The 13,127-nt window shown below is 41.0% G+C and overlaps 1 protein-coding gene across 1 annotated transcript in view; it reads left to right on the top strand.

Annotated features, from left to right (window-relative positions):
• The first annotated feature begins 590 nt into the window (after positions 1-590).
• LOC141111734 (spexin prohormone 2-like) overlaps positions 591-13,127 on the top strand; it is a 47,786-nt gene continuing 35,249 nt past the window's right edge. Inside the window, exons 1-4 of the mRNA XM_073603874.1 lie at positions 591-623; positions 5,436-5,461; positions 12,045-12,114; positions 12,214-12,271. Coding sequence (XP_073459975.1) covers positions 591-623; positions 5,436-5,461; positions 12,045-12,114; positions 12,214-12,271 — 187 coding nt within the window. The remainder of the gene's footprint in view (positions 624-5,435; positions 5,462-12,044; positions 12,115-12,213; positions 12,272-13,127) is intronic.

The raw sequence follows: 13,127 nt of genomic DNA on the forward strand, positions 1-13,127 counted from the left end.
CCTGTGTTTAGAACAGTCCCTGCGCAAAATGACATTTCTAAAGGAAAAAAAGTCATTTAAAAGTACTCTCGACTATAATGAATTGTCGGTCCTGGCAATACAGATAAAAGTCATTGAAAAAAACGGCATGGGATCCCCCCAGTCCATTACCAGGCCCTTTGGGTCTGGTATGAATATTAAGGGGAACCCTGAATGAAAATTTAAAAAAGAAATTGAGTGGGGGTCCCCCCAAATTCCATGTAAAGAGAACAGTGCAGCACTGGACAAATGTCATGAGTGAAAAATATTGTGAAATTATTGTAAAAAAATCAATATAAAAAATTAAAGCAATCAATGATGAATAACACCTAATAATATTAACTAGTGAGAAAAACATTAAATCAACAAGTCCATAAGTGATAAAAAGACAAATATAGTGAATGCAAATAAAAAGTTCTGAATTATAATGTGATTGAAGTCCAAAAGTTATTCCATGCGGAGTTCTGGATCAGTAATCCACCGCCAGTGCTGCCCACCACCTGGTGATAATGTAATGAAGGCTTACCAGAGAGCCAGCGACCGCCCTTACTCAGGTAGAGGGAGAAGTAGCAATGAACTTTGAGGGATGTCCTTTAAGAGACTCTGTAAGGAATCTTGCTTAACCGATTCATGGGCGACTACTCAACAGCAACAGAGCGCCAATTCGGAAGATGTGGTCCCAAAGATACTCCCTTTTTCTGGTACCAAACTATTGCATCTGTTACTCTGGACGCCATTTATTCTAGACATTTGACATCTTGGGCCTTTTTCTAATCGATATACAGCTGTCACATGACCCAGATTTGTCCGTCTTTCTGCAGGAAAACATAAGTAGGAGGGGCTTCTAGTATAGTCACATGTTCCAAAAAAAAAAGCCAGCTGTCATGGAGTCCCCTCCGCCTCCTGCCGCAGGCACAGAATGGAAGCGTTTGAATTTCATCGGAACATGAGTGCCGCGTCTGCACACCCCCGATGCGTGCACCTCACAGCTCCTGTGCTGCGAGGTGCGTGCATCGGGGGCGTGCAGACGCTCGGAAGCCATTGGGAAGAGGGGGACGGAGTCACCCGGGTACGTCACCGTGTGGCCCCGCCCTCAGTTAAATAAGAACTGTCAAAGCGAAGAAGCGTCATACGGCGGGAGCCTCCCATTTTTTTTCTTTTTTGGTCCGTCGGCGGAGCGAGAGAAGATGAATGGACTTCATGGGACATTTTTATTCTTTTAGATTTTAATAAAGGACTTGTCCCAGAGTATGTCTTGTAGTTTTTTTTAACATTTTGACACTTTTTTTGTGAAATGGTATGGGTACAATGTACCCATTACCATTTCAAACAGGGGGGGCCGGGATCTGGGGGTCCCTTTGTTAAAGGGGGATTCCAGATTCCGATAAGCCCCCCACCCGCAGACCCCCACAACCACCGGGCAAGGGTTGTGGAGATGAGACCCTTGTCCCCATCAACAAGGGCAAAAGGTGCTTCGGGGGGCTACCCCAAAGCACCCTCCCCATGTTGAGGGCATGTGGCCTGGTACGGTTGAGGAGGGGGCCGCTTTCTCATCCCCCCTCTTTTCCTGCGGCCTGCCAGGTTGCATACTAGGATAAGGGTCTGGTATGGATTTTGAAGGGGACCCCTGCGCCATCTTTTTAAAAAAAATTGGCACATGGTTCCCCTTAATATCCATTCCAGACCTGAAGGGCCTGGTATGGAATTTGGGGGGACCCCCATGCATTTTTTTTTTTTTTGGTTCGAGGTTCCCCTTAATATTCATCCCAGACCCAAAGGGCCTGGTAATGGGCTGGGGGGATCCCATGCCGTTTTTTTTTCAATGACTTTTATCTGTATTTCCGGGACCAATAATTCATTATAGCCGCGAGTACATTTAAATGACTTTTTTTCCTTTAGAAATGTCATTTTGTGCAGGGACTGTTCTAAACGCGGGAAAAATTAGCCATTTTACAAGCATACTATAGACACCCCCAGGTACGAAATTTAAAGGAATATTTCACTTTTATTGTTTCACTTTAAGCATTATTAAAATCACTGCTCCCAAAAAACTGCCATTTTTAAAACTTTTTTTGCATTGATACATGTCTTACGGGGCAGGACCCGGGTCCCCAAACACTTTTTATGACAATAACTTGCATATAAGCCTTTAAAATTAACACTTTTGATTTTTCATGATAATGTTCCATAGACTTTAATGGTATTCCGGCGGCTTTTGAATTTGCCCCGAACACCGCATATTGTTCGGTATTCTTCAGAACATCCGAACAACCAACGTTCGGGCCGAACTTATGCTCAGGCCGAACCATTCGCACCATTCCTACCCCTATTTGTCTAAAGAGAGGCATATATTCCCTTACCTATGTGAAGTTGGCATTTGCAATAATACGCCCGCATTGAATTTATGATTTGTTTGTGAATGTTTTGGACACTATATATGTCTTTATACACACCTCTTTAGAGTACTAATACGTTAAAGATCCACAAAGTCAGATTCATTGGAGTTATATATACATGTTTATTAATTTGTTTTATGATATGAATACTACATAGATAGTATTATTGGACACAGCAGTGCAACACATATTTATTATTGGTTTAGTATCACAATGGTGATCATAGGATTTTTTTTATTTTACACTATTATTGCTTATTATTTTTTATACAGTGATGATTACTGTAAAAGCAATCTGTTTTTTCTGTGTTTGTCATCCATTCATGATGCCATTATTTACTATTGTGATAGCTGTGATTGACCAGTGTGCTTGGCCCTGTACCATGTGATCACTATGACCAATCACAGAAATCACAGTGATAAGCAATAGCATCATAAATGACAGGTATTGTTTACTAATTCTCATGTATTCACTGTTATTGGTCACAGCAATCACATGGTACCACTACCAGGGAAAATCACAGCCAGTATTCCAATAAGGGATCCAGTTATCACAATGTTGCATGACCCTGAGGCCATGCACAAGTGCCAGAAGTAGAATGATGAACCAGTGCTTCTTCCAAGAATGATGCTGCTCCTGCCTGGCTGCATATGTGTAGTGGCTCGGTGAGAGGTAGTTAAGCTACTCCATAGAGTATGCCCCATGCTTCATGTTACAAAATCTTCAAAGATTGAAATCCAGCCATTTCTTTCACTTGCTAACTGTGAGTGGACAGAGGGAGATAATGACCCTCTCTTTTGGGCTTGTTCCAAGATTTCAGCTTTCTGGCAAGACTTGGGTTGTATCATGTTTGTAACAAAGGTCCTTCTCCCCAAACGAGTAACTCTTGGACCTGATAAAAGACCTGGTCCCTACTACTGCTGAAAGGACACTTCTTGGTCTTCTACATTTCTATGTGCAGAAAGCTATTACCATGTGTTGGGAAGAACTGGACCTCCCATTTCTTTCCTTCTGGTAAAAAACAGTGAACTCTAAATGGCACCATATTTGCACACCCAGGCTAATAGGTCAGGATAATACATTTTAAGCTGTATAGGCATCTTGGATTGATAACTCCTCAACAGCCAGATATTCTAAACTTCTGTAACCCTACAATAGTCTGATCACAAGGTTTCCTATTGTGCCCAAGATCTATTTTTCCTCCGAATTTGTTGATGTTGCTGTAAACTGTCCATCCAACTGGAGGACCCCCCCAGCACTGAAGATGCTAATTTATTCCCTATTTTCCAAAAAAATACGAGAACCCCCTAACGGGGCTTTAAAGCAGCCAATGAAATGCAGTATCGGTAGTTGAAAAAATTCAATTTTATTGGTACAAAAAGTATAAATAGCATATTATAAAAATCACTGAAAATGAATACTGACTGTTAGAGTCAGGACATGAACTGGATATGGCGTACAATTGCAGTAAACAAAGCATACAATTAAAACCAATGCCAAGCACAATGTGTTAAAGGGCAACCAAAGTTATCTCAAATGTTGAATCCTTAAAATTAGATAACAACAGACAATGCCTATAAATAGGGGCAATATACAATGCGGTGTATGTGGAACAACGAAAGTTGTGTGTGTAAATCCTGATGTGTTTCGACCCTTCCCGGGTCTTCTTCAGAAGATGGTTGTCCACTATTACAGGATTTCTGACATTTTTACGTTCAGTTCTAACATTGTAGATTGTTTGGGGTGGTACGATTTCTCCTCTGCTACCCTTTCTCCCCCGTGTCGGACCAACTCCCGAGGGAGCGGGCGGTGGGCCGAATGTATCTTGCGAGGGATCACGCCTACCAGCCCCCCATATAGGAGAGGGAAGGAAAGGAAGGGGAAACAGGCAATCCGAACTGCACCCGGATAGGTTCACGTTAGTGCTAATCAAGCGGAACTGAATAAAAGGATTGATATGTTCTGGATACAGTATATTAGGTCAGTGGATGCATTGCCTAGCATCTCCAGATTGAAAAGAATCCATTGGATTAGTGGACAACCATCCTCTGAAGAAGACCCGGGAAGGGTCGAAACACGTCAGGATTTACACACACAACTTTCGTTGTTCCACATACACCGTATTGTATATTGCCCCTATTTATAGGCATTGTCTGTTGTTATCTAATTTTAAGGATTCAACATTTGAGATAACTTTGGTTGCCCTTTAACACATTGTGCTTGGCATTGGTTTTAATTGAATGCTTTGTTTACTGCAATTGTACGCCATATCCAGTTCATGTCCTGACTCTAACAGTCAGTATTCATTTTCAGTGATTTTTATAATATGCTATTTATACTTTTTGTACCAATAAAATTGAATTTTTTCAACTACCGATACTGCATTTCATTGGCTGCTTTAAAGCCCCGTTAGGGGGTTCTCGTATTTTTTGGCACTTTATGGGGTGTGCGGCCTACCCGTCTACACTCATGTGAGTGCTTTATGCTGTTTGTTTATTCCCTATTTTCCATACTTGTGTAGCAATAACTCTCGGTGGAGCTGCTGGTTTAAGCGGGCTTGTTAACTTCACTCTCCTTCCCTCTGTTTCACCGCCACCGGGTCTAGGGTTCCGTTGAGTTTACCTCTGGACGACACACGCACCAACACTTGAGTACGTTTTCAATGCTTTATTAAACCATCAACAAAGGAAGTAGCAGGAAAGAGGTAGAAGGGAAACTGCAGAGGAAAACTCAAATACCTTTTTAGTAAGATTCTTGACAACTGTCCTTTGGGGTTGGATATTTCAGTAGAATGCACTCCCTTGGTGGGACACACTCCTTGCACGCCTGGATAGGCCTCTCTCACTTGCCTAGCAGCCAGTACGTAGCACGAACAAAAGTCTCTGCCACAGACTTGTTTGGGATGAACCCGTACGATCCTCTGCCACAGGATGTATTGTTTTTTTTCTACGATGAATGTCAGTCACAGTGCTTGAACCTTTAAGCCAAACTCAGCAACACTATGCTGTATAATTACTTTAGGATACGTCCTCCAACCGAGTCACCAGGCCCCTCTCCAGACCAGCACGCTGCATGATCCTTCCATGATGGGTCCTCCCCTGGGATCTCCTCGGTTTTCCAGCTTCTTCACTCTGGATAGACAGCTCAGGACCATTCCTCGGCCGCTGTGGTAGGCCCCAGACAAGCTTCTGGGCCCACCCCTGCGCCGCAGCGATGTGGGCCTCCAGAATGGAGGACCACGAGATAGCTCTCTAATGCATACCTGTTGGCCAGGAGGGCCAGCAGGTGGCTGTAAAAGGAACCCCAAAATATGGCGTCTTTCCCATAAATACCCTCACCCAGAATGCAACTCGGAGGACCACCTCCGCCGAGTTGTCTCCGGGACAGAAGAGCATCCATACGCTTAGACGCGCTGCCTTTCCAACACTAGCCAGAGGCAACAGCGACACCCACAGCTCAGTATGGAAACACACGCAACGTCAGCCAAGCTGAAACAGAGGCAAATCTAACCTTCCTAACGAACAAGTTACTAAATTTACCTATCAGATGGTAGATCACAAATCTAACAGCGCTACATACTCCCCCCCACTACAGTAGACGTTGTCCCCAACGTCTGTCCAAAAACAATGACAGTAACTCCCAAGCCTGGGAGTAGGTATTTGAGCTTTTAATAACTTGGATAGACAAAGAGAGAAAGAAAGACAGTGGAAAGATATTATAAAACTTATATGTTCACATCCGCAAACAAAACCATCCTATGACTGTACATAACCTCACTATCTATCTAGCTGAAAAGCCTCCCAGCTTGATAGGAGATCCAATAGTTTCTGAAAAGGAAAACTTATTAAACACACACATATACTGCACAATATCAGGAGCAAAGCCTAATTTTTAAAGAAAACGAGCCTCTCTTCCCATCATCTAGTATCAAAAAAGAAAATCTTAAGGAGTCCATCCCTGTGTAAAAATCTCTTTAAATGAAGAAAATCCGGTTAGCAAAAAGAAGTCCTTGGATTAAAAACACTAAACAGAATATGTAGACCTTGACCACGAAGATCTCTTTACACTGACACTAACTATCTAACTTCAAAGTACTTTTGTCCAGAATCACCAATAAAACCGGGAATCTGGAAAGGTCAGTGTCTTTCCCGTTTCATCCACTGTGATAATGAAATAGACAATGTCATCTTTTCCGGTCCTGCAGATGACCACTTTGTCAGCATAGATGTGCCAACCGAAGTTCCAGTGCATAAAACATCCACTAAAACATTCATCCATTTTAACAGAACATCCAGTCTTTCGGAAAGGCTTAGGCACAGACAAATAGTCCCAAACAGCTTCACTGTACCAAAGTTCCCGGTTAAGTTCAATCACTTGCATTATATCCTGAGGCACATAAGGGAACTCCAAACCATACTCTGCAGCTACACGCTTGTTTAACATTCTCTGCAAACGTGCAAGTTTGGGCAAAGATCTGTCCTTCCCCATACCAGGCGGCACACAGGAATCCAATGATTTGCTCACCATAGACCCAGCCGGTGTCTGTAGTGAACTAGCAACTTTCGATAAAGTCTCGGTAACAGTACTGTGTGGCTCCACACAGGGTGACGTCTTCCCAGAACTCAGGGCTGTCCATTCAGGGAAAGTCATAGCAGAGGCGACATCTTCACTATGTGACCACAACAGCTCTTGTGACATAGTCTCAAATAGGTCATCATCACCGGAAAGATCCGACATGGATTCTATTTCCGAATCTCCCAACTCTTCCGCTGGCAGATATTTATTTACAGACCCAGATACATTCCCCTTCAGTGGCTTACCCATTCCTGACGTGGACTTTGGTAGCTCCGGTTCAGGTAACCTCTGAGGTAGGCCTTAACCACGGCCACGGGAAGCCTTCACATATCCCACCTTCCTTTGAACAGGTACAACAGGAGTAGGTGTAGTGGATGCAGAAATCAAAGTAATGTCCCCTGATGAGACATTGCAGACATCGGCCAAATGGACGGAGATGCACGGCCAGTCCTTCACATAGGTGGCAGATCATGCCCAGTCCCTCAATATCTCCTAAGGTATACAGAACAAACCTCCCCTGCGGCTTCAAACGAACTCCAATATCCGTAAGCAGGGTTCCGGTCAACACAGTATTCAACACAGTGCTTGCAGGGAACATTCTCGGTCCCATAATTGGCTGCATCGCCGGAAAAGACATGGCCACACTCTGATCTTCTCAGCACGATCACGAGGCTTCTCTTTTCCTCTGGCGCCAAACACATACACGTGTCCCATGCGATATCAAGTAGGGTAGGCTCCTCCCACTTGTTCTTCTGATCACGTAGTTCCCGGGCCTTCACTGGCGCCCGCCGTCTACGCACTCAGAAATAAAGTGCTGCAGTTTAACACCTTCTCTTCCTGTAAGATTTTTTTTTTCAAAGTCCAGCTCTCACCATAAACTCCCGATGAAACACTTCTCTGGGTTGCGAGAATTGACGGTCAACAAATCCCGGACGACGCCCCCACATGTAGCAATAACTCTCGGTGGAGCTGCTGGTTTAAGCGGGCTTGTTACCTTCACTCTCCTTCTCTCTGTTTCAACGACACCGGGTTTAGGGTTCCGTTGAGTTTACCTCTGGACGACACACGCACCAACACTTGAGTACGTTTTCAATGCTTTATTAAACCATCAATGAAGGAAGTAGTAGGAAAGAGGTAGAAGGAAAACTGCAGAGGAAAACTCAAATACCTTTTTAGTAAGATTCTTGACAAATGTCCTTTGGGGTTGGATATTTCAGTAGAATGCACTCCCTTGGTGGGACACACTCCTTACACGCCTGGATAGGCCTCTCTCACTTGCCTAGCAGCCAGTACGTAGCACGAACAAAAGTCTCTGCCACAGACTTGTTTCGGATGTATTGTTTTTTTCTACGATGAATGTCAGTCACAGTGCTTGAACCTTTAAGCCAAACCCGGCATCACTATGCTGTATAATTACTTTAGGATACGTCCTCCAACCGAGTCACCGGGCCCCTCTCCAGACCAGCACGCTGCATGATCCTTCCATGAGGGGTCCTCCCCTGGGATCTCCTCGGTTGTCCAGCTTCTTCACTCTGGATGGACAGCTCAGGACCATTCCTCGGTCGCTGTGGTAGGCCCCAGACAAGCTTCTGGGCCCACCCCTGCGCTGCAGCGACATGGGCCTTCGGAACGGAGGACCACGAGATAGCTCTCTAATGCATACCTGTCGGCCAGGAGGGCCAGCAGGTGGCTGTAAAACTAACCCCAAAATATGGCGTCTGTCCCATAAATACCCTCGCCCAGAATGCAACTCTGAGGACCACCTCCACCGAGTTGTCTCCGGGACAGAAGAGCATCCATACGCTTAGACACGCTGCCTTTCCAACACTAGCCAGCGGCAACAGCGCCACCCACGGCTCAGTATGGAAACACACGCAACGTCAGCCAAGCTGGAACAGAGGCAAATCTAATCTTCCTAACGAACAAGTTACTAAATTTACCTATCAGATGGTAGATCACAAATCTACCAGCGCTACACTTGTCTTTTACAAATACCACACATAAACCAACTGGATTTAATATCTGTTACGTAAGTGTTTTTTCTTTTTTTTTATTACCAGGGGTCTCTCTTTGTGGACGTGACCCTCTAGAGCACAGATGTCAAACTGGTGGCCCTCCAGCTACTACAATTCCCATGAGGCATAGATCCACAACAGCTGGAGGGCTGCCAGTTTGACACCCCTGCTATAGAGTTTGGGAGTTTGTAATCTCTTACATTAGTAAAAATCTTCAATGAAAAGATTTTTTAAGTGTGTTTTAATGCTCTAAGCAAAAACATGCATTTAACCCTTGCAGCTTAGGGAGAGTAATTTTTTTTTCATGTCCTTGGAGTTCAGGTTTAGGTTAAAAAAAATGTAATGAATATATGATCTGAAGATGCTGAAGAAATGAAGAAATGGTGGAGATACACAGTAAAGCCACTTTATCTGAATTATTTTAAACTTATTTTTTTTTAATTTGCATACTCTAATATTTGTATTGTCTTATATTGCCAACACTGAAAATATTTTAAGTGCTTTATTGATAACAAAATATAGAAAAATACTTTCATTTATTAAAAAAACACCAATTAATTTCTTATTACTTTGACATTACTACGGTTTAAAGAGGAAACTGTCATTTTCAGTACAATATTACACGAGCATTTATGAAACTTGACACAATTCTAGTTATAGTACTTGTTTGTTTTACTTTTTCCTCTAACTATTCTTTTTATTAAAATTTTAGGAGTATTTTAAAAAAATAATAGTTATATATTTTGTTATGCATCATTTTTATGTTCATATTTAATGTAAGCTTGCTAAGGTTCATAAAGTTACAGTAAACATCAATACAGTTCATTGCTATACCAACCAAACCCAATTTGATTTTACATTTTCAAATGGTTGCATCTTATCAATTCCTGTCAGATGCCCCTAATTTGGATAATTCCAAATTACTTTAAAAAGTAGATATGTAAACTCCAGACTTTAACTGCAATTCACAGTTTCTGAGTGGAAAGGAGACTTGTGTGAACTTGAATGACATAAGAAAAATTTCATTATTGATATAATTAATGATAATAATGGCAGGACTATATATGGCAGACTAAAGTCAGGTAAAAGAGTTTTTCATGTTATTAGGCAAATATTTTATCTGTATTCCTCCAGCTACTTTGTTATAGGAGTTTATTTAACAACAGTTTCCATATAAAGGTCATAGGTTGTATTTAGTTACCGGTATTCATTTTCTTAGATACTTCTCCATGATTCCATTTGGCAAGAAACAATTTAGCCTAAAAAATGAATGATGCAAGCTTTGAAGAGAAGGATCACTAAACATTAATGCAACAATAATAATTAAAAATATACAACCCATTTCATAGCACTGGAATTTGCCAAATAATAGCCATACACATGGCCATTGAACTACTTTCAGCTGGGTTTTAGCGAGAATTTCCTAAATAGATCAAATCAATCTACCACCAGATATCTTTACCAATATCATAAGACAATCCAAGCTATTCGTGGTAAACCACTTTTGTCCATTTGATCCACTCAACAGCTGAAATAAAATTTCTGGAAAATTGCCATGTGTTTAGTCAGCATTACAAGGTTTTCAAATGTCTGGTAACAAGCTTGTCAGCTTCTACCAGTTTTTGCTCTTATAGCTGGCACACTACACATAACCACTTCCCAGTGCCCTTGCTGGGTATAACACACAAAAAAGCAGCTGTAAGCTATAAACAATTATCTGATTTGACCCAGCACCAAATATAAATCCTGCTTAGTACAATGAAAATTTCTAAGCTGAAAGGTCCCTCCTGGTCATTTGTGGCCTTCTTGCTGATTGCACTTCTAATTATGATAAAAGTTGTATATTTACATTGTGACAGCCCTACTGCTACTTGTGCTAAATTAGTCTAGCAACGAGGAAGTCCTGAATGATGAGACCTGAAACCATTACAATCAAAATCCACAACTGTTTTGAGGGTACCCTGCTAAAGACCAGACCCTCATGGTAAATCAGCACCTAGAAATGGTAATACAGAGTGTCTGAAGCACTCCAAAAGCCTTCCTCTAAACCTATATCGGCCTTCTTTAAGGTGAATCTGAGAATTCTTTCCCCACGGCTCTGTTCCCTCAGTAAATACTTATTGTTTGTATGCGGAAGCAGGTGGCCTCCTTTCAAGGATTGAAGATTATCAGGCCCCAACATTGTCATCTGACAAGGAGAAAGAAATTAAACCCTTATGTGGTCTGACACCATCCAACGTGGAGCTTAAACAGGGTAAGAACTCAAAACTCCTATCAAGGAAAAGAGCAGTAGGTGAGCATTGGGTGGAATTGGGGTTCTTACAAGAGAACTTATCATTTCTCTCTAAATTGCCTAGGGTTATAGTGAACATATCAAATCAAGAAACATCAGCTAAAAAAAGCAATAGCAGCATGACAATGACCAATGCATAAAAGTACTATAGTTATTAAATATTTTTTTACTATTAGTGTGACAACTCTTGTTCTAATTCATAGTTATTTTTAAATACAACTGTCAAACACAAAAAATTAATGAATGAAGTTGCTATTGAATTAATGTAGGGCTATGACAGGTTGCCTAATTCACTTTGGAAATGGGGCCAGGTAAAAACAGCAGTTATATTTGCCTTGTTGATGTCTGCATTTATATTTTGGATATGTGCCCAAGATTTCACAGGACATTATCATTGTGTAGTTTTGAATAAAAAGCCTGACACAGTTCTAACGCTTTGATGATTACTGGAAGATAAATGTACTTAATTTCCTCATACCATGCAGTGTTGCTATTCAACAAATAGGTGAATGGAAGATACATGACTAGAAGACGCTCATCATATTGTATCAAGGGTTTGCATTACTTATATTCATTAACAACACACCGGAGCTTCTGTTTTGTTTCTGATGAAGAAAACGCTATCAGATAGTCTTACCCTTCAACAACATCCATAACGGTAAGATAAAATGTTTTATATTCAGCTATGTAACCTGATATTGGTGCTGTATATACTGGTCCTTATTTCTTTTTTCTATTTTAGCATAGGCGAATTATGCTGTACCTTACCTGTACTATTCTCCTTTTAATTCTTTCTGAATCACTGTCTGCTCCTAAGGTAATATTGAACTTACATATAGATATATCCAATTTGCTGTATTATACTTAGCTTATAGTACATTTGTTTGATATTTTATTTGTTTCTGTGCACTTTCAGAATAAGTTAATGGCAAGAAATTGGGGCCCCCAGTCCATGTTGTATCTCAAAGGCAGACGTAAGCTTTTTTTTATAAAAACTTGTGTTTCTTGTTGTCACTATTTTAGGATGCAATTATTTATCTCCCTTCTTTACTTATTTGAAGAGAAAGTGCTGAACAGATTAAGATGAAAAAAAATGCTATTGAAATTATAAAGCAGATTTATTATCTAAAATGTTAAATGTACAATATTTAGACTTATGGCAAGCTAGATACAAAATCATATAAATGACTAAGATAGGTAGAAAAACAGAAAATACAATAGACAATTGATAAATACTTTATAAGACTTAAGCATCCATATTGTTTGTTAAATCCTATTATTGCATTAAAAGCCATTAGATAGAATGTTCATATTAAGTACGTTTTTTAGTGTATTTTTTATTATATTTTTGGCTGCGTTCTTAAACTATCTGGAAAGTAACACTTTTATGGGTCATCTTTTTGCAATTATTTAATGAGATATTATCACAAACCTGGGCAATTCAAGCTGTAAATATGCTGAGACTACTTTGAGTGGAAATATACAAATAAGATTCTGAAATATATACAAATAAAGACATAGTCATACTTGATTTTCCTTGGAAAGGAAGGGTTTAAGTAAACCTGTTGTCCGATTGGACAAAGTAACAGGTTCACCTAACTTCCACCCTTCCCAGCAGCACTTATTTTTTTTAACTCCCACCCTGACTAGTCCAGTTAGCTGCAGGAAGCAGGAAAAGTAAGCCCTGTTTCAGCTTCAAGCCACTCTAGTCAGAGCTTCTACAAGGCTATGGATTACATTCTTGCACCACGCGAGATCACTAGACCATTTACCGAGCACCAGTGCATTCACATGGGTAGAAGGTGAGTAAGTCACATGCTCCTTCAAACC

This window comes from Aquarana catesbeiana, linkage group LG11 (assembly GCF_042186555.1).
Source record: "Aquarana catesbeiana isolate 2022-GZ linkage group LG11, ASM4218655v1, whole genome shotgun sequence".
NCBI classification, from domain to species: domain Eukaryota; kingdom Metazoa; phylum Chordata; class Amphibia; order Anura; family Ranidae; genus Aquarana; species Aquarana catesbeiana.